The sequence below is a fragment of the Polypterus senegalus genome, chromosome 12, assembly GCF_016835505.1.
Source record: "Polypterus senegalus isolate Bchr_013 chromosome 12, ASM1683550v1, whole genome shotgun sequence".
Classification (NCBI taxonomy): domain Eukaryota; kingdom Metazoa; phylum Chordata; class Cladistia; order Polypteriformes; family Polypteridae; genus Polypterus; species Polypterus senegalus.
In genome coordinates, this window is record NC_053165.1 from 5,827,596 (window position 1) to 5,850,011 (window position 22,416).

General features: G+C 39.6%; 1 protein-coding gene and 1 long non-coding RNA gene across 4 annotated transcripts in view; one reads left to right on the top strand and one right to left on the bottom strand.

The window, feature by feature from the left end:
• The window catches only part of LOC120540581, a 105,619-nt gene that overhangs the window by 68,785 nt on the left and 14,418 nt on the right, over positions 1-22,416 (bottom strand). The gene's annotated exons all lie outside the window — the stretch shown is intronic.
• Positions 4,137-11,613, top strand: fezf2 (FEZ family zinc finger 2). Of its 3 annotated transcripts, none has more exons than XM_039771445.1 (5): positions 4,137-4,461; positions 8,000-8,830; positions 9,024-9,158; positions 9,250-9,382; positions 10,988-11,613. In XM_039771445.1, exons 2-5 carry the CDS (start codon positions 8,039-8,041, stop codon positions 11,236-11,238), a joined length of 1,311 nt encoding a protein of 436 aa, XP_039627379.1. In that variant the 5' UTR covers positions 4,137-4,461; positions 8,000-8,038; the 3' UTR covers positions 11,239-11,613. The 3 variants fall into 3 exon arrangements, with proteins under 3 accessions (XP_039627379.1, XP_039627380.1, XP_039627378.1); XM_039771446.1 differs by lacking the exon at positions 4,137-4,461 and adding an exon at positions 4,511-4,743; XM_039771444.1 differs by lacking the exon at positions 4,137-4,461 and adding an exon at positions 7,601-7,741.

Here is a 22,416-nt window from a genome sequence, read left to right on the forward strand (position 1 = left end):
TTATTTCACAAATATGTTATAATATTCATGGCAATTTAGTGATCTAAATAAATAAATCAAGGATCTTTCTGGAACCTTCATGTGCATTAGAGTCACGTTGAGGAACCACTTTAGCACCTCTATTTGAAGAGAAAAGACAGATAAATATGAAAGGCACTATATGACTGATAGATTGAGTAAAAGGCACTATATGATTGATAGATAGATAGATAGATAGATAGATAGATAGATAGAAATTAAAGGCATTATATGATAGATAGATATCAATGTCAATATTATTCAGAAGCGTGTAAAGAAATGTGTCTGAAAATATCCTGGCAGTCAAAATGCTGCAGCAGATTTCAAAGTCGCAGTGAATTGCAGTATTCAAAACAAAAGTTCTCCCAAGCTCCAAGACACCTTTCAGTCACACAGTACGTGTAAACGAAGTTTCCTTCAAGCGCAAACTTTCTCAATTGACATTTTCACATGCCGTTTTTTTCTTGCTACGCACAATCCTGCATAATAAATACTCCGTAATAAAGTCACACTAGCCTCCTCTTTACTGTTAAGTTCCGTAAAATCTTACAGTTTTCACGTCAGCAGTCTCACGTTCAGCGTAACGTTACCAGAACTTGTCGTGAAGCACACACAGGATTTTCGTGACAAGATCCCTACCACAAAGCCCCCAAAAAAACACCAGCACCAAGCCCCCCCACCACTGCCTCACGTTCTCACTTTCCTCCACAGAGACCGCATTACAACTCGTCAATGACTATCACTCCAGCCTACTAATGTAACACTCTGGGATTTCTAATGGTCTAAGGCTCGGAGTTATTGAATATCCAACTTTCGGGGGAATAAACCTGCACAACAGCTCCGTTCTAAACCCGCGGCAGGAGTGCGCTACTGTTATTGGTAAAAACAAACTGCAGCTGTTTCCCAGTTTAAAATAGCATTGTTATCACAAAGCAATTCCACGTTTAACATCTGTGTGACTTTTTGCTTCTGAAATTTTAACATAAGGCTCCATCATTCGGAATAATTTCGTCAGATGCAAGATTGGCCTCATGTGTGTGCCATTCCAGCATCTGTGCTGTAAAGGTAATTGTTCAGAACAATATCATTAGGATATAAATGATAAAAGTTACGTTTTGTGGTTACTTATCTAAGACTAAGAAGAAGAACACATTTGTTTAATGATCATATACCCATCCATTTTGTTAACCCGGGGAGGGTCGAAGGCATCGCAGCAAGCAGAGCACATAATGCGTGTATTCGTATTCTGAGATGGCCTGCTGTCCCGTTCACGCGTGTCTCCTGTTTTCCGATTTGTGCTACCAGGATCGCTGAGGCCCTGAATTGGATTAACTGGGATTAAGAAAAGGGTAGTACTGTATAAATTCTTTTTTCGTTTACTGATAATTATTTAGCCCAATCGTTGCCGTTTTTGTTATTATTATTCAATGACTTATGACTGAGATGCAGCATAAGACATAAATCTGAAGACAAAACTGTGTTTATAAAAGATATGCATTTTACACATTAAACAACCGCACTTAAAAAAATAAATTGCTTTCCGTCCAATCAGACAGCACAAAAATCGGATTTTTTCAATTTTAGAACATTTAATTTGCTTTAAAAACGAAACCCCCGGCGCCGGTAGATAATGGGATTGGTTGTTTGTAGGTGCAGATCCGTGCGACTAAACAGCACAATTGAAATATGAAATGCGTTTATGAGATGGCATCTCTTCATGCGTACTGCGGTAGTTTTATAGCATTTTTAGTAGGAGTTTGAAGTTTTATTTTCTTGAAACTTGTATTATTCCTATATTTTTTCATTGTTTCGTAAATAAGGTAAATGCTGCTCTACAATATCGAGAGTGCTCTAAATAAAAGTAATGAACGCCGAGGTGAGGTCCGCTTTGATGCAATACTGCCAAGAACTGATGATGACCGATTATTTTAAGGTGCTGAGACGTCCGTTGTCTGCTTCCCCTCCATTACATATCCCGCGTACCTTTGGGGAACTAAATTCCATTCGACAAAAGGCAGACGCCACGCATCTTGTACATCCCGGTGTTGAGAACACAGAATGCGGCAAAATCTAAATGTCAGACATGACACAAAGTGGTGAGACTTTGGACTTCAAACTCCGCCACTGACACTGCTGTGTGACCTTGAGAAAGTCACTTCACATGTGTGTGCCCCATGCTGGAAAAACAATAAAATGTAACCGACCGTATGTCTCATACCAGTAATAAGGATAAAGGCACCAGGTAAATAAGTTCATATCAAGAAGTAACGTGCCCTTCATGCTTATTGTGTGTAATAAACTGGCGTGCGCTAATTTCATAACGTTTAAAGATGGAAGTGCCGTTTAGCTCCCTTCACACAATCCCGTTAAAGCGCACGCATACCACTCGTATTATTACAATAGCAGGATGTGGAATTAAGCGCAGACTCTCATTTAGAGAATCCGACAAAACCAAACGGAGCACACATGGGGCACCTTCTAAGAATGTATTGGAGAGGATTAAAAGCGACTATGCTATTAAGGAAAGGCACATTTCTGTGGTATGGGGCCAAACGATTAGCTGACATTTCCTCAGAATGTGTCCTAGCCTTTCAAACGACATATTCTACAATTTATAAAGTCCGAGTAGAAATATTTGGTAGAAAACTGAGTTATAAAATAAAAACACACGTTCAATTAATGGAGCCGCTTATTATTTTGAATTAATTAAAATGTGTACTGGCTAATTAACACGCACTTTGTATTTAACCTTACAGGGTTGTGCAGAGTGTGGCTGGCTGGCAGTTCAAGTTAACGTGGCATGCGCTCTCCTTATGTATATCAATATTCTTAATGACATAATTAATTCATATTGATTTCTTTATTTGGACTACCCTGCTAAGTCGATTAAATACGCCGTCAGTGTCATGTGCTTTATACAAATGGTCACATTATATGATAGCTAATGCGTTCCGTTATTCTTTATGTACAGATCGAAGAATAAGGACCGAGAAGGGAATAATAAAGCCGCGCGGTCCCCGTAACAGATCCACCATAGTCTGACCTTTATAATTCGTTAAAATGTATTAGCTTATGAAATTAGGTTCATTATTTCATTTTGATTCTTTTAAAAAAATAACAAAAAAATCATTCAGAAGCGCCGTTGTCACCACGCAGAGCTGCGAGGGGGCACAGAGACAGCTTGATTTTACCAAGTTAATTACCGGACATGTAAATTCTCTTCTTCTTTATTGCTTAAGTGAGCTGCAACAGGACTCATTGTTTATTGTGAGACCGAGCGGGTTAATTGTGCCGAAATTACATGAAACAAGAGGCAGGAGATTAATAGAAGTGAGACTTTTTAAAAAACGAATTGAGTCCCATAGAATTCCCAGATTAGAAAATTGTGCGGCGCTTGAGGAAGTGTACTTAGTAATTTGTTAAGGAGCGCGGAGGGGAAAACAAATCATTCATTAAATGTCTCTGCTCAGAAAAAACGCGTTCAATTGAATTCATAAACTGGATGTATAAACGCGCCTGGTTTGGGTTTCTCGCAGCTTCAGCTGCAGCTTTTTGACATTTGCCAGTCACCCCATTGCCGGTTTACAACACAAGCAAATCGGTATAAGTAGGAAAATGAGGAATTGTGGCGTGCACATCTTGCAAATAATATGAACAGGCACTATATATAATGGAGACTGGCTAATCTTTCTCAGCTTGCTCTTTTTGCATTTCCCTCGCAAATAATCTTCGGAGTTAACTCTCATGTTCTTCAGAGGTTCATTTGCTCGTTCACATATTGTTGGGGGGCTCTGTCACCTGTTGACTCACGCATGAACGAGCTCAGAATAAAGAGGATTCTCGGCGGCCGCATATTATTTCATTAAGTAAACCTGGTCGCATGATAAGCCACTGTTACTGACCCGCTTTGGGGCTTCTTTACACTCTGAGCATTCGGGAAAATTGGGTCTACGTGTAATTAAATCACTTGTTTAAGATGATTTTTTGAGGCCATAATTTGTTGTGATTCTCAGGTGAAGTCGTCTGCAAACAAACGAATTCAAACGGCCCCAAATGAACAAAAGAAAACGAGCAATTGGCCATTGTAACAAGAAGTATAAAACTCTGGATTCCTACAAACTTTTATGCATTACTTTAAAAAAAATGGAGAGAGGGCTCTTTTCATTGCTTGGTTTACCTCTGGTCAGGCTAAGTCTTTTCTTTTTCTTTTTAATCCGTCCTTTTATTTTAGAAAAACACAAAACCAGGTTCCACGCAGTGCTTTAGTAGCTAAAAGTGAAAGAGCTGCTTTTTTCAGAGCTCAGCTTCTATGAATCGCTCTGGAAAATTGGTTCTTCTGAATAGGTGAAGGGGGAAAACGTTTAATAGGATCCGAGGGAGGCTCTGCTCTCGCAATCTGCTCCTTAAACAGGTGGAAATAGGACCTCCTCAATTATACAAATAGTAAGTATAAACCAGGGTGGAAAAGCTATTTTCATCCCCACGGATTAGGGGCTTGCAATGAAAATTGGAGTCAGTCAAGCTAACGGGTTCTGCAAAATCCTTTTTAACGAGGTTTAAAAATCTATATACGCTCTTTGGAAATGATTTTTATGAAGACATTACGAGTGGGAAAAAGTGAGCTGCAGATCGGGCTTTGACAACTTGCATGATCTCAGGCCAGATTTCTATGTAGATAATTTCAAACGGGAAAGAGAAGCCTGCAGTCCCATTCATTGTTGCTTTGTAAGTTAAACCTCATTAGTTTATTGGCACGCATCTAGCATTTTCAGCGTTAATTTAATGTCGGAACTCGGGGTCGCGGGGAACAGCAACCTATCCCGCAGCGATGAACGCCGGGCACGAATTAATCCTGAACGGGACGCCACTCCATTTTAGACTTTTACTTGTTTAACAAACATCCAGACATTCGTTTTCGACTGCCGCTTGCTATACAGTAAAAAAAAGTCGCTATGGCGCCTCTATTTAAAGCAACGCTTGCCAGGTAGGATCCAATCCTGGAAGAAAGGCCCGCTGACCAGAACGGCCCGATTGATTAATTTAGCAAAAAAAAAAAAAAAAATCGGCTAACAAATCTCTTAATACTTTTATCAACGCCGCGACGGCATTGTACGCAAGTGGGAAACCTCCTGGTCGGGACGCGATTCTTGTCACACTACCAATGGAATAATCGTTATCTATTGGCTGCTGCCAATTTATTTATATTCTGCACTACAAACTGACACACTAATTCCGAGACATGATCGCAAGGAGTCGGAGAGCACCCTGTTAAAAATAAACGACATTTCATTTGGGTTGTGTGGTTCCAATTTGAACCATTGCTTGATAAAAAAAAAGTTTCGTTTTTGGGAAAGGATCTTTGCCTATATGAAATTGGCTTTTTAGCTTTGAAAAAGTTCTAAATCTGTGGAAAAAACAGAAATCTTTCACGTATGGTAATCAGGACACTACCGCCTCAAGACCTTACTAAACCCGTGTTACTTTCCTTTTAAAATCGTGAGCCTATTTCAGTTTTACAAATTATTTATTCATGATTATTTATGGATCCGACTATAGATCTAAACGTTCTTTTTGGAAGCTAAATGTGGATGGCTCTTTTGGGAACCAAAAATGGTTCACCTGTGGCACTGCTCTGAAGAACCGTTCTGGCATCTTTATTTTTGAGAATATACTCGCAGCAGCAGCAGCAAACCCTGGAGAACGAAACTCAATTTGGACTGAATTACACTTTCGTTTTATTATAAGGCAGGTGTCGTTTTCCAAAGACGAATCACAACATTTGAGATACAATTGGAAGCATTTCTTTTGTTTTTGCCATTGAAGTACAGGCAGGTGAAGTGATTTGCTCTCACAGCGTCAGTAGCGAGATTTGAACCCATAACCTCAGAGTGTGATGACCAAAGCCTTGGCCACTATACGCCTGTCTGCTTACCTGTTATGGACGTAAAGGTTTTTAATGCAACCTTCATGCAGATGGCCCTTTTGGGAACCATTCGCATCGCTGTGATAAACCATTCCGGCACCTTTATTTTTAAGAGCGTTCCCAGCATCAACAAGCATGGACTACAGAGCTAACTCTGAACTTACTAATATTTTCATTTTAACACAATTTTTAAAATTGTATTTAATTTTTCACTCTTTCGTTGTTTCCTGAACAAGCTTTACTTTTATGAGCTTTCCGGGGAGCTGCAGCCTATCCACGCAGAGTCCGCTTCAGTTGGGCAGGCAGTGTGGCGTAGTGGTTAGAGTTTGGAGGTTCCACTTTTGTGTGACCATGAGCAAATCACTTCACCTGCCTGTGCTCCATTTGAAAACCAAAACAAAAAGAAATGCAAAGTTCTCGTATCTCGCAAATCGCCTCTTTACAAAAGCGTCAGCCAAATAATTAATACAAGTGAAAGTGTTAAGTAAAGCTTTGCAATGAACTGGCTTTCAGTGCAGATTTAGAGTCCAGTGCGCTTCATGTTACTGGCTAAACCGTTAAAAATAAACATGACAGACTGGTCCTTCAGAGCGATGCTAACGTTTCCCAAAAGAACCATCCACATGAAAGTTCCAGAAAGAACCGTTGGGTCCCTAACTTTGTCCATAAATAATCATGAATAGCTCATGACGGATTTGTAACGTAAAGACATAGAACCAATTGTACCTTAAATGTTGTAAGTCGCCTCGGATAAAAGGCGTCAGCCAAATAAATTAATAATAAAAGTTAACGTGCACGCCTGAAGAAACGCATAAAAACTGGCGTGCGCCAATTTCAAGTGTTTCGAATGTTGGGATCGATTTATTTCAGTGATGTCAACAGGTCGTCCACTACCGAGATGCATTATTTGTAAAGTGCGCGTTTGAAAGTCGCTATATATGTCAAAATATTATTTATTACTATAACTATGATGATAAAAAAATAAGCGTTAAAATTGGCCAATCCTTTCGTGCAGAACGACTGACAGAGATGACGCTGAAATTTCATTGTTAAACGCGAGTGGATTGGCAAATTTTAACACAAGATTGAAAAGTCGATCCCAGTTTTATTTTTGAAATATACTTTTAGCGGTTTAATAAGCAGCACACACCTCTTATAATAGGAAGCAGGTTTGGAAATCTTTATACAAAAAAAAAAAAAAAAGAATACTTAAAAAAAAAAAAAGAAAGAAAGTTGTACAAACGAACACTAATGGGAAAACCGCTGATTGTACTAAAGTAACACAAAATAATAAACGTTTGTTTTATTGACACTTCTGATTTGTAATTAATCCGCATTGCTCTCGTTTCCGAAGAGTCCGTTTCTGTGCCTAGCAGCGCCCACTATGGCAGCAGCCTGTATAGTCTTCTTTTGCAGCGTCCCGACGGTCCTACCTGCCTGTTTACACAGTGGCTCTGTGCGCATTTGAGTGTCACACTTAATCCTGCCTGCCTGTCCGCCTGCCTCAAGTGAGGGGTTGGTGGAAACACACGAGAGGTATACGAGGCTATGGAATAAACAATAATCTGCCATAATTGTTGAGCACGCCACCCCCGTGGCTCTGTATAAATGGGTGGTGGGAGTGGAAACAAGGCTGGTGGTGGCATTCCCTTGTCACCCCGATACAAGTGACTCCGTGTGATGTCAGCGAAATGCAGGAGACAGTGATCTCTCGCTGATGAGGATGTGTGTTACCAAAATGTGACAGTAGAGCCACACCATAATATTTGGATACCGGCTGTCTTTCCGTTTTTCTAAAAGGTAAGAAAGTTCATCAGGATTGATTCTTCCTCTCGGAGTTGGTAATTATTTTCTCCTCCCAGTTTTGAACTGGTAAAAGGGGTTTGTTAACAAGCTCTGCACTGTCCTGTTAATTTTGTGTGTGCTAGTTAATGAGCATTAATCTGGTACCCCCGGGTGCCATTGTTCCGGAGATGTTCATTTGAATGTAAATGGGTGACATTGTAAAAGCAAGGTGCTTATTAAACTGATGTGTGTCCTGGCTTTTCTGGAATGTAGGAGGCTGCTCGGCTGCTGCTCACACCAAGTTGTGCGAGGATGGCGAGCTCCGCGCCTTTGGAGACCGTGACGCCCTGTCCGAGACACGAGTCCAGGCTGGGAAGCGGCGGCACCCCGAAGAGCCTGGCCTTCTCCATCGAGCGAATCATGTCCAAAACGTGCGAGCCGAAAACTTCTGCGGAGGACAAGCCCCGGGCAGGGGACGCTGCGGAAGGAAAAAAGATCATCAGCCTTTGTTCACCGATCCCTTGTATGATTCCTCTACAACCGTTTGGCTACGACCTGCAGAGCAAGGCGCTCATCAACTACTCCGAGTTTTGGAAAGCTAATTTCAGAGGCACGCTTTGTAACTCGGCCACCATGTGCAAGTCAAACTGCGGCATGTGCTGCAAGAGCGAGGCGAGTTTTGTGCATTCGCTCTTACCAGCGAGTCGAGTCATCAAACCTCAGGTCATTCACCAGGCGGTGACAATGCCAGCTAACGGATCTCTATACTATTTGAATTACTTGGACTCTTCGTATCGCCCCTCTGACATTTTAAGTGGACATTTATTTCCCTCCGGCATTGTTACTCCTCAATCACAGACTTCTCTGTCTGCACACCAAAAACTACTTTTGCTGGAAAATGCCAAACTGGCTAATCTAACGGCAGACAAATTTCCGACACCCCAGTTTCCTCATAAGGAGCATCTGCCAGGACAGTTGGATCAGATCGTGAAGGAGAGCAGTAGTCTGACCACGGAGAAGAGCGGCGTGAAAACGCACAGCAAACTGACCAGCAGCCCGGCTGACGGCAAGCCCAAGCATTTCACCTGTGACGTGTGCGGCAAGGTAACTGCCTTTTGATTCGGATTAAGAAAACGGCGTCCAACGGAAACTGGGCGACTGCTTCATACTTTAATTTTCACAGGGGAAGAACCAGAAAGTGTTTCCAACTTGAGCCGCACAGAAAGCGGTTTGCAATCAAGTCGACGTCCAACTTTTACTCTTGCGTGCACATTTACACATTTGCTTTATTTTGCAGGTGTTCAATGCGCATTATAATTTAACCCGTCACATGCCAGTGCACACGGGAGCCAGACCCTTTGTGTGTAAAGTGTGCGGTAAAGGGTTTCGCCAGGCTAGCACTTTGTGTAGGCACAAAATCATCCACACGCAGGTGAGTCCGCGCTTCGCTTTTTATACTCCTGACAAACTGAAGAAAAAAAAAATCCAACTCTCTTATTAATTGTGCATTTATTTTATCCTAGGAAAAACCTCACAAATGCAATCAGTGTGGCAAAGCGTTTAACAGAAGTTCAACACTAAACACTCATATTCGCATTCACGCCGGATACAAACCGTTCATTTGCGAGTTTTGTGGAAAGGGCTTTCATCAAAAGGGTAAGAAATGAACTCTACGTTTTACTATCATTATTATTAAAGGTTGCGCAGAGAAATAATTTGTGAGTACAACGTTCTTCTTATCGAAACAAATTCATATTGTAGTGGAAACTGCATATTTATATATATATATAAATTATGTTTACCTCAAGAACTATAGTGTACTTTCCAGAACTAAAAAATGGCGTTGACAGCACCGGTTTTTTAAAATTTGAATATTGGCCTTTTTCAGTAAACAATTTTCATATTTTCACAAAGTTAACATGACACATTTTTGTAACAGTAGACTTTGGATGTTTGAAAAAAGTATCTTAAAAACATTGCAAGACCGCTTATTGGGACTTCATATTAACGGAATAATGATCATCTATTAAAATGAATGATCTCAGAATGTGGCTGTAGGTCGCGCTTGCTAAAAATGAAATGCACTGCAGTTAAAGTGTAATTAGCGGTTTTAAAATTCTTACTTATTAAAAAGGTATCCACGCGGAACCTGTTGACATAACTGGGTCAAGTAAGCCCAAATGTTGGACTTTTCAGGGGGCAGATCCATTATTAAGAGTTTCGAACGATTACTCCCATCATGTGAAAACTGCGTTTTGGTCTGTAAAATAGTTGCACGCAGCACAATTACTAAAGTTATAAATATTACTTGAAATGTTTAAATGTGTCACAAACGTTCTCTTCATAGTATCCAAAAATGAGAAGTGGCAGTTCGCCCTCGCTAACTTTCCCTACTGGATTCTAAAATTCGCTATGGGTCACAACACAGGCCCCCTCGTTAATACTTGAGTTTGACAAAGTTTGACAACTTCTTGACTCTAAGATGCAAAACGCGGATTAATGAAGGCTGTAAAATGGGAATCTTTTGTTTGACATAACCTAATTGAGAGCCACTGGTCTGGGAATTAGATAAGTAAATATGTTTAAAAATCTGCTATATTATACATGGATATGTAATACATGCGTTATCTAATAGTCATGAAAGGCACTGTAAGATACACAGCAAAATCACCAATGTTAACTCTTACAAGTTAAAGTAACCCTTTAAAAGTGTATATATGGAGAAAGTGGACCTATATATACACACCTAGTGTGCTAATTAAATGCTGGTGATTTTACTTTACGAAAGACGCTATATGATACGTATGTAATAAAATGTACTATAGAATAAATAAATATAAAATTGATACACAGACAATTATCCAATACTTAACATCACTCTTGGTATCAAAATAAAATTTAAAAGTGCAGAGAGGGAAAGGACCCCTACATACAGTTAGTGTTAATTTAGCGCTTGCGATTTTCCTGCGAGATATGAAAAGCGGAATATAACAGATGGATAAATATATGTAAGAAAATGAGCAAAGAACCACAAGGACTTGGTAGTGTGATGGACATCAGGACTTTAAGGACATTCAGAGGTCACTTTGGACAAACTAGAAGAACAGGATCCACGAGCGTGCCGGGCAGAAAGGCCTGTTCGCCTATGCCAATGTGTTAATATACTGCTGTAACAGATAGATATGAGATGCACTGTATGAGATGCGCGCACGTGTGCCCGGTATATACATTAATTGTTAACTTTTTTTTTATTCCATGCAGGAAATTACAAGAACCACAAATTGACTCACAGTGGCGAGAAACAGTATAAATGCACCATCTGCAACAAAGCTTTCCACCAGATTTACAACCTGACCTTCCATATGCACACCCACAACGACAAGAAGCCGTTCACCTGCGGGACCTGCGGGAAGGGCTTTTGCAGGAACTTTGATCTCAAAAAGCACATCAGGAAACTTCACGACAGCAATTTAACGACGACGAGCGAGCTGTCAAGGGCAATGCAAGGCTGAATGCCTCTCTCTCAAAAGACAATCCAATTATGGGATATATGAATCCATTTCTTTAATATGGAAGAGTATACTTGAATTGCTCTAGGTACCCCATACTACTTACTTTTCATTTTATTACATGACGTTTGACTGACAATGTACAGAGTGTTATTTAAGCGTTTATCCTCTATGTTCTGTAATGTAGTACTTGTTTATAACAATGTATCGAGTTAAGCGTTAAGTATTTGTAGCTCTTGCTTTATTTTATATAAATTAAGAAATGTAAACTTGTGTGATGAAAGCGGTATACAATTATACCGTTCATTAAGAAGAAGCGAAATATTACAATCCATAAAATATCTTTCCCGTTAATAAACCGAGTTACGTTTCTTCGGAATTGAGTGCACGCTTCAGAAAGTTTTTTTTTTTTTTGTATTTCATATTTTCGTTAGTAATACGTTTAGAAGATATCGGTTGAATCCAAAGCTGCCGGATAAGCGCGATATCGTTGTTGGCTCGTTTTTGCATAAGGGAATGAATAGATAGGAGGGCATTATTAATTATTATTTAATAATAATAATATTTGACGGACGCCTTTATTCAAAACGGCTAATAGTATTTGAGAAACAATTGGTCACATTTTATTTTCTCAATTTGACTGCCTGCAGGCAGGTGAAGTGACTTGCTCGTATAGTCCTAGACTGTCCGTAGTGGGGCTTAACCAACAACCTCAGTCCAAACCCTTAACCACTGCGCTAGTTTTAGAAAGTAAATAAATAAATGGATGGCTCGTGCAGACGATTCGAATTTCCCGAGATGGAGGATAACGGACACGGCAAAGGGCACGCACGCATTTAGCGAATTTTGATTAGTAAATTGGCAAATACTGATGGAGTTCGATCGATTCAACCGAAATCCTGAAGCGCAATGCTCGGGTTTAAAACTGACAAAAGCGTGCACAGCCTTTATTACTTAAGGGATTGTGTCTTAAGTTTACAACAGGTTATCATTTATTTAACACGACTGTACTTAATATGCAGTGAAATGCGCCAATTAAGAGGTCGGCTATTATTTGTTTTATAATAATACATTTTATTTATATAGCGCCTTTCCCTGAAAGTGTGAAGCATTGTGTTTAGTATATACATTTTTTTAATTTAACAACAAATTATAAATCCACTTTCACTACACATTTGCTAAAGAATATTGTATAATGTTAACGTTAATCCGACATTTTCTTAAATTAAAAAATAAATAACGAAAGCCTTTTTCTTCTAAATAAACTCGCGTGTTATCTGGCATGGTTTCCGTCCAGAACTAACGTGAACTTTTGCTTTATCGTTTAATCAACACGCCAGTTTTTATTATGTGAACTTATTTATGTTTTAGAGCAATGTTTCGGATTGATATATAAATAAATAATAATAATAATAATAATAATAATAATAATACTTCATATTTCTATTTCGCCTCTCCCATACTCCAAGCACTTAATGACCCGACTTACATAATACATTAATATAACAGTTATGATTTGATATTTTAAAACGTCTAACTAATGAAGAATGCCATTAATTAACCGACAATAACTCACCGTTAATTCCACATAACATTATCGTTTACTCAGCACCCCAGTTGCAAATATCTGAATTTACTTTTATTTTAGAGCAATTTTTCGGATGGATATAAGAGATAAAAATAAGTAGAAGATGAAGAAAAAAAAAACACTTTTCATTTATATTTATTTATATGGTGCATTTCAAATGCTCAAAGAACTTAACGGCCGGCGTGACTTCATATTTTTAAACTTCTAAAGGATTCAGAACGACGTTCAATCAATCGTTGCTTACTTCACCATTAATTCTATATTAATGAGGTGCGGTGTTAAACTTTATAGACCCTAAATGAACAGACTCAATTACTGACACATCACGCATAGGGAGTCCGAAGGAGGCTTCCACGAATACTGGTGTTAATTTTACATTTCTTGAAATTACGTGACGCTCGTAATTTTTCAGCGCATATGTGTTATCTTTTATATATATATATATATAAAACAAACACATACGATAACGAACGAAAAATAGTAAAGTGACGATAACAGAAATTGTCATACAAATTACAGAAGACGCGAGTTATTCAGTATGGAATGGAATCTGCAGACTAAAGGAGCCTCAGCGAAGACTTCATCCTTTAATCACAAGAAGCAGAAAACTGAAACGGAGGCGTCTTAAACGCGTGAAGCCCCCAGCTCTTTACTGAGATAACATGAAACTGAAAACGCATTTTAAATTACGAAGGCAGTTTCTTAACACTTGAGTGTATTGACCCACTAACGGCGAGTGAGATTGAGCAGCCGCGGGGCGTCATTACCAGCCTCGACTCTCCCTGACAATTACTCTAAATTAGTTGCTTGCACCCTTGCGTTTTTAAATTTACAACGAAGATGAAACGTGTAAAACTCAATAGGTGATCGTACTGGGCTTCTGGTGGCTCCATTCTAAATGGCAGAAGTGCTAAACGAGCTTAAAAACTGTTATTTTTGAAAGATAGTTTTATTTTTGCAAAATTACCTTTGTAAAACTGCAATAAACATATTGCTTTTTGTTTCATAACATTTAGTTCTTATTGTAAGGTCTTCATAACCAAACACTGCAGCGTAATTTGTTAATATGCAATCTCTACGCAACGCACGGCAAGTTGGTCAGTTCGTTTAACGGCCACTTTCTCTTTCTCTTTTATTATTAAAATGCATTTAATTTTTCAAATACCAAATTCTGTCATTGCGATCTTACACTTGACTTCAAAGTAATGACACAAATTACCAGATACAACATGCACTCTTCAAACCCTATTATATTAATCATCTAAACACTCTCAGGAGGAGGCCCAGCCGTAGCTGCCTGTTTTAATAGGAATATGGATAATCAAGTGTTTGGACTATATAAACTATACCATTCTGATTTCTCTCCGGCTTTAATGCTCGATCACTTATTCTCCCCACGTCTTCTGGAACAATATTATTGTAGTGCACAAGCAGAAATTGTGAGTTGAGCCAGAGACGTGTTGCGCACTCATAGCGTCCCAATTACAACGCAATTAACAGTTACGAGTCCTGCCCGGGGACTGATTAAAAGGCTAATCGTATACCTTGAAAGGCCTGCTCGTTTTTCCCCACTTAATTGAGTGGATAAATGCTAAAAGATATATACGAGACATTAAAACAGGTGGTCTGGGAGAATTTAAACAAGTCCAGAATATCTCAGCTAAAGGCATCATACGCTGACCGAGTTTTGGGTGGCCTGGGGCTAAACTACATGATTTAACTGGAATATTTAAGCAGAGAATAAATTATATGGACGTACATCGAGGTCCGGGAACAGTTTGTTGTACTGGAAAAGTCGAGTTTCAAAGTCGCAACAGACTGGAAGGACTTGCGATGTGGCGATTTAAGGCAAACGGAATTGCACACAATGTCGCGTATAAACAGTTATATGGGTCGTCGTGTGTACATCTGTATATTTATATCGATATCAAAATACAGTATATGTATACACATAGAGAAATATAGATGCTCCTAGAGTTTGTGCTATTTACTATGTGATTGCGGATTAAACACATTGTCCCCGATCTTCCATTTGTGACTGCCTTCAAGCAAACTGCCGTTTTATCTTTTGTTTATCAATGATTATGTTAAAGACAAATACAAAACTGAACGTATCGGCTCCGTTGGAGTAGTTCAATTCAGTTGTACTCTTGCATTACTCTTACAAGAAACCTTCTGTAAAGACAATTCACGGGGCCCTGTACTTCCTCGTGGCACTGTTGCTTGACAAAGCACCATTTCATTCTGGGACGGAGTCTTAGGTTTTCAGATTGGCTCTTTGGGCTTTGAAAAAGTTCCTCATATATGTGGTCAAGACAGAACTATTTAACGTGTAGGATACTATTAAGAAAACCCAAATTTAGCCTGCGCGAGTCACTTAAAAATCTGTCATGGATATTTACAGATTAACTTGAGCGGGATCTAAATAATTAAAACATCCTTCTGGAACCTCGAGGCAGGCAGTGTGTTGTATTGGGTGAGGCCTTGAACTCCACAGGCCCTGAGGTTCAGGGTTTGAGTTCTGTGTGTCCACGAGCCAATTTGGGCTCCAACTGGAGAAAAAAAACCAAACAAACCAATCTCACCAGTTTTATCTCGAATGCTGTCTAAATCGTTTTGGATAAAGGTGTCAGCCAAATAAGTAAATAATGAGGATGGTTCATTTGGGGAACCAAAAATGGTTTCCCTGTGCCGTCACTCTGATGACCAACTTTGGCACCTTGTAGTTAAAATTTAACCCACATTACTGTACACATTCTGTGCTCGACTCAAGTGTCCGAGTCTTAACCTTAAAGGGTTTCAGAATCAATCAAGAGGATTTGTCGGATAAATGACTCGAAACACTGTCGTCATAAACTTATTTTCGTTTATCCTTTAATTCTTAAATCAGCCAGACGCAAGAAGAAACAATACAATGACATTTCTTCATTTCTTTGCTGTTTGAGATATGATATGGACGTGTCATCCGTTTTACATTTTATACGCATCGACATCAGTCGCTTTATGGCAAGTTTTACATAAATGATCACATTTCCAAAAATATTTATTGCAGCGGTTACGCTAAGAAGAATACGGCAATTCAACAATGGATGAGTTAAGAATTTGCTATGCATCGTCTTCTCATTGTGTTTCGATAAAGAAGAGACAAACTTGTATTCCAAAAACGCGAATGACATGCTTCTAAAACCAAATTTGTCCTTATTTCTTTGAATTACGACGATCCAAGACGACAGGGTGGCGTAGAGGTTAACGATTTAGATTTCAAACCCCATGGGTGTGAGTTCAGCTCCCGCCTCTGTCACTATGTGACCGTGAGGACGTCCCTTCACCAACATGTACGTTACAGAGGAAAAATGTAACTGATAGCATCTCAAATGGTACTTTAAAATGTCACCTTACAATGTGGCGTCAGCCATATAATTAAATGCGAAAAGGTAACATAGTTCAATTATATATGAATATACATAAAATCAACTGACACTCGACGTGAACTGTTCATCCAAATTTAAATAGTTTTAATTTGTATTTGCTTCTCATATAAAACACCCAGCACGTCTATAAATACTGGTTCCAAAGTGACAATCCACTGGGTTCTGTGGTTCTTCGAACCCTTTCCCGACAAAGAACCTTTTCATTCCGTGGATTCTTAATTTTTAAAAATATTTCTTTGGGCTTTCAAAAATGTTGCTAAAATGTGAAAAAAGACAGAAATGTTTGACGTACAACAGGCTGCCTAGCAGGATACATGGAAACTCTGAAGTGAGCCCTTGTGCGTGTAAGCAGCGATAGTCCTGTTAACATCACGAACCCGATGGTGTTTCGCAAACCGGTTACCATTTATTCGTGGCTATTTATGAAACCTGTTATGGATCTAAATAAAGTCTCTTTCTAGAACCTTCTTGTGAATGGTTCTTTTGGGAACAAAAAATAGTTCCCCTATGGCATCATTCAGAAGAAACGCTTTGGTAACTTTATTCTCAGGCATGATCTTAATCTCAGAGTGTCGGATGATATATTAGCGGGAATAAACAAACTGATATCACTCTTCATTGAGTAACATACATTGTTCAATCTAATATTTGGAAACCATGATCCAGAATTTACAATTTCCCCTATAAACCACTATTACATATGAAACACTTTGGACTTATATATTATAACTCTTTCAGTTTCTCCCTTTTCTCATTTTCCAAATCTTTTATTTTCTTGTTTTAAATACGACAGTGAGTTGCTTTAAAATTTGTAATAAAAGCAAACATGGAAGATTGAAGGGCCACTGGGAACAGCGCGATGCCTTTAAAAGTCTAATAAACGACATTAGTGCGCTGCTCGAGGGTCTCTCTCTTGAGGTTGCTCCGCGGGTTTCAAGTCCGTATTTATTAAAAGCCCCTTTGAGCTTTCGAAAGGCTGACCCGTGGAAATGCGCAAAATGCTTTCTGAAGCGGAAAAAGACTATAATTACAGAATATCGGGCAAAATGGTTAATTATTAACTGTTTATAGCTGCCCTGCAATTCTGAGGACGCTCCATGCGAAGGTGTACGCCCGATGGAACTCCTCGGCTCGTTTTATGTTCCCAGTTCAGGATGGCAGGGAGCTGGAGCGCAACTAGGCGGTCGCTGGCACCAAGGAGGAATGACACTGGAAGGCATGCCAGTAAACTGACTGACATTTAATGGTACACACTCACGTGAACTGTTTATTTTAGTCCGAAACTGTTTATTATGTAAAAACTGTTTAAATTGTTAGAATGTTTATTTACTTCTCATGTAAAATTATCTACACTTTTAAAAATATCGTTTCTTTAATTTAATGGCACTTACGATTGCTCTGCAAAGAACTACTTCATTCTAGAGGTTCTTTGCATATGAATTTGATTCTTTGGGCTTTGAAAAGTTCCCCAATATGCACACGAAACACACGTCTTTAATGTAGGCTATCTAATGGGATATTGAAAGATCAAAAACGCCTGAACTGAGCCTGCATGGTTGTATGTAGCAAGGGACCTGTGAAAATTAGGAACCCATTTGTACTTTGCAAATCCGTTATCATCTACTCATTGCTCTCTATGAAGCGTGTCTGGAATTCTCTTTGAAACCTTCATGCGGATGGTTGTTTAGGAAACCAGAATCTCTCCCTTATGGCATCATTCTGAAGAATAATTGTAGCACTTTTATTTTTATGAGTGTGTGACAGCATTAACAGTATTATAGGCCCCTGGGTAAAGCAGTATATTGGGGTGCATACTTATGCAACCACTCAGCAAGTCACAATATACATAGATTAGCATGGGGCCCCTATACTCGTGGGGCCCCCAGGCAACAGCCTAGAGTGCCCATGCATTAAGACGGCCCTGTTTGTCCCCAGTATTGCATTATGCTGGATTACCAGGTAAGGGAAAGCAGACCAATGAAGGCTGCTTACATAAGACTTGCAGTTTCTTTACCTCGGTCTGACATTTGAATAATTTCCATGAAGACAGGCCATTTAGTCCCATACAGCTCTAATAATCAATGTGGCCACTAGTGGGTGTTGCAGAGCCCCAAACCCTAGACACAACCTCTCTGACTCCAGGCCTGGGTTCGAAAGCTGTTATACAGCAGTAGAATGCCTTACTCAGGCTTCTCTTCACATTATTTACACAAACACAGTTCCAATTCCTTCTCTATCCTCGGCATGCGGTGTCAGTAAAGAAGGACTTCACAGGCATAAATTCTGATATATTTTACCAAGATCCTTTGCATCCATTTTCTATTTAGTTTTATTTATGTATCCATTGAACTAGAAACTCCAAGGGTCCCCCCCCCCCTCAATGTTATACATGTGTATCAATGGAATCAAAACCCATAAAGGTCCCAAGACTGTGATAACATCAAGTCCTAAAAATGCCTAGGTCCTCTACTAGTCCTAACTCTGACTCAACAGGTGCTCTCTTTTAATCTAACCCGGGTATACTGTACATCTGGTATCCAATCACATGGGGAACCACACCAGGAGAGGGAACTCACCTGCAAATAGGTCGCTGGCAGCACCCACAGAACCCAACAGGGCAGCCCTACAGAACCAAAACACTCATAGGTATCCAAATGGGGGGCAACATGGCAGGCAGCCTCCCAAGCGCCCTTCACTCATCCTGGCATCCCAACTGGAAAAGGGAACACTAACCAAGCCAGCTGGGATGCCCCCACAATTTCCTTCCATTGTACTGGCCTCTTGACCGGGTAAGGAAATCACCTTCCATTCAGACCGGCAGTATCTTCCAGTCACCTGGATGGGGAGCATCCCTTCTGTTGGCCTTCCATCCAGGTAAGGTACCAGAGTCCAGCACCATCCAAATGCTCGCTCATCTATCACATACCTTTTCTCCACAAAAGTAAACTACAGCCATTGGAATTCAGAGATTTTACCTTGCATGCATTTAATCTTCATATATTTTCATTCAATGAAAAATTAAAATCATGTTACTTGTACTACCATAATTAAAAATCGCTTATTAGTTAAGAACATAAGAAATCTGACAACTGAGAGGAGACCATTCAGTCCATGAGGATCATTTGGTTAGTTAATAGCTAAGCTGTCCTAATAAATTATCCAGACACATCTTAAAGGTTCTCATGATTTCTGCTTCAACTGTCTCAGACAATTTGTTCCAGATTCCCACAAGTCTTTGAGTAAAGAAGTGCTTCCTGGCTTCGGTCCTAAATGCAGCTCCTCTTAATGTCCACTATTGACCTCGAGTATGTGATTCATTATTTAGTTACAACAATTCTGCTGGATCTACTTTATCAGTGCCTTTGAGCAACTTGAAAACCCTGATTAGGTCCTCACTGAATCTCCTCAGTTCACGACTAAACACATTTAATGCAGAGAGTCTGCCATATATAAGACATGTCCCTAAATCACAGGGTGCACTTGATTGTTCTCTGCTAATCTTCAAGTGCTGCTGTGTCTTTCTTGTTGTGTGGTGACCACAACTGCACACGATACTCCAGATGTGGTCTCACTAGTGTGTCATATAGTCTAAGCATAATGTCCCATGACTTATAGTCAACAGTTTCAATGATATAACCTAACATTTCATTTACATTTTAATCGCTTCTGCAATTGCTTTGATGATGAAAATGTTGCACCAACATAAAGTCCTACATCCTTTTCAGAAGTTGTTAACATTCATTTTGCCCACATGCAGCACTTTGTACTTTTCTACATTTAATGCCATTGACCAGTTACAATACAACTATGACTTAAATAAAACCGATCACGCAGGAGAATGAGATTGTTGATATCCTCTTCTATAATATGCTACCGTGGCTGTTCGTTTGTCTGTCCAGGATTTTAAATCACCGGTAGCTCACAAACCGATTGAACTATTGACCTGAAATTTGGTACACATATACCATGTGACGTCTACTATCCACTTAGGGGGGAAGATTGAGCGCCGAGATTATTCCTCTTTTTATTTTTGTTTTATTGTTGAATCAGCTCTCAGCAGCGTGTGGCACATGTGTATGGCACTGTTCTCATCCCTACCACCTTCACAGTCACTTCTCCTACCTCTTCATATCTTAAATCATCCTTGAGGAAGATTGAAGACTTAAGTGCCAGCTTAAGTGAAAAAATTAAGGAAAATGTACAAAGAAATTGCAACACAAACACTGACTTAATCAGTTTTAACACAAAAAGATGCAGATGAAAGAAGAGAAGAAGCAGGCCACTAGGGTGGAGGAAAGAAGAGCTGCTCAGGAAGCATCAAGCGCATCAACCTCTGAGCAAACGAATGATAAACGTACAGAGGAAGAGGATGAATGCTCAAGTCAAGTGTATTCACTGCACGTTATCGTTTCAGCAGTGCGCTGTTACTGGTGTCATAATTAACCATTGTTGAATTGTCCAACACCAAGGTGTGTTATTTTCTTCTCCATGGCAAGTTCTGCATGACAGGAGAAGAAAACAAATCGGGCAAACAGACTTCACTTTAGAAGATCCTAAAACATACTGACTATTGAAAGTAAAATCATACAGAGGTAAGTCACAAAATGAAAGAATAACAATTTAAGTGCTCAAAAGAATGTCAAACCAACCATCAAAATGCTGTAAAACAATAGAAAGGACTTCGATGAGGAAGGCTCAGTAGTTGGCACACTTTTTATATTCTGAGCTGTCTTAATTTCATTGTGCTTTCTGTAGAGGCTGCTGCATCACAGATGTAGAACCCTGACTTAAGATTCTGTTTCCAGTTGTAAAATATGCGGCTTCAAGGGGTCATTTAGCCAGGATAAGCCCCCCTCCCCCCAGTATCATGTCAAGCCCACCCACCTATGCTGTTGGGGACACTTCTACTTATTGGATTTTTGGAACTTTATCACACCATGTCCCCCTTAGAATTTCAGACAATTTTTATCTGGTGCCGGGTCTGAGTCACAGTCTGGATTGTGCATGTTTAATACACCTTCCTATAGCAGCTGTCACACTGGTTAGTGTTTCAGCTTCAAAGGAACACTGTGTCTTGAGTTCAAATTCATAATCCTGTCATTATCTGTATGCATTCTGAATTTTCTCGTATTGTCCATGATTTTTTTTATGGTGTTCTCATATTCGTCAAGGCTTCTCAGGTTAATTGGCCCTGTGTGGGAATGTGTGTGAAGTGCCTCTGTAATAGACTGGCATCCCATCCAGAGATGGGTTCTGCATGATGGCATAGGCTATAGCCTCTTGCATCCTACAACTGAATTATGCAGACTGAGAATTTTATATTTTGTTATGTTAACTTTTTATAGCAAGCACTAGTGTTGATCTACAAAATTCACCAAGGTGTTATTTGCAGCGAATTACTTCTTCACTGATCCCTAAAAGTTTGCCATGCGGTCGGTTTAGGAAAGCTTACCCCCAAAGTACCCCATGATACTTTGTGAGGCCAGTGTGACATAACATATCTGTAGCAGCCATGGTGGATGGGGATGTCACTACCTGCCCAATTTGTTTCACACATGTGCAGAATTTTGAAACATGCATATTGTAAGTGTCCTTCACCTCACACTGTACAGCATTGCCCAATCTGCTTCAAAGACACATGAATAATTTATTGTGTACAGTATATATACGTGTGATGTCACCATACTATCGTCACTCCAGTCAGATGTGCAATACATGCATTAAAAAAATTTAAAAAACACTACCAAGATGTATTCCTTGGATTACCCGAGGTTTCTTGCTCTAATAACTAGCCGTACTCCTTACAAGTTGTCTTATTTTTCCCCCCCGACACGATGAAATAATCAGAAAACAGTAAATAGATATGTAAAATCAAACACAGATATATTGTAACTTGAAAAGACAAATATTTAATAATATAGGTATGTGTTCAAAACACCACTATCCCAAAACACCAGTGACTAATTACTATATAGTGTGAACTTGATGCTGTATAACGCCCGACCCGGCACAGACTCACACTGAGGCGTGTAAAAACACAAAAAGACTTTATTTTTTTCACCTGTGAGCACGTCTTCCCCATGAACCCCACAGGCATAACACAGTCCCAGTAAGCACTTAAACACACAAAAGCACTCCCTTCTCGAACCAAAACTCCTCCCT

Bases quoted from the DNA above. Each gene is read 5' to 3' on its own strand.
- fezf2 (XM_039771445.1), top strand. From the start codon at position 8,039: ATGGCGAGCTCCGCGCCTTTGGAGACCGTGACGCCCTGTCCGAGACAC. The intron at 9,159-9,249 runs GTGAGTCCGCGC...ATTTTATCCTAG, and splicing joins ACAAAATCATCCACACGCAG to GAAAAACCTCACAAATGCAA. The intron at 9,383-10,987 runs GTAAGAAATGAA...TATTCCATGCAG, and splicing joins AAAGGGCTTTCATCAAAAGG to GAAATTACAAGAACCACAAA.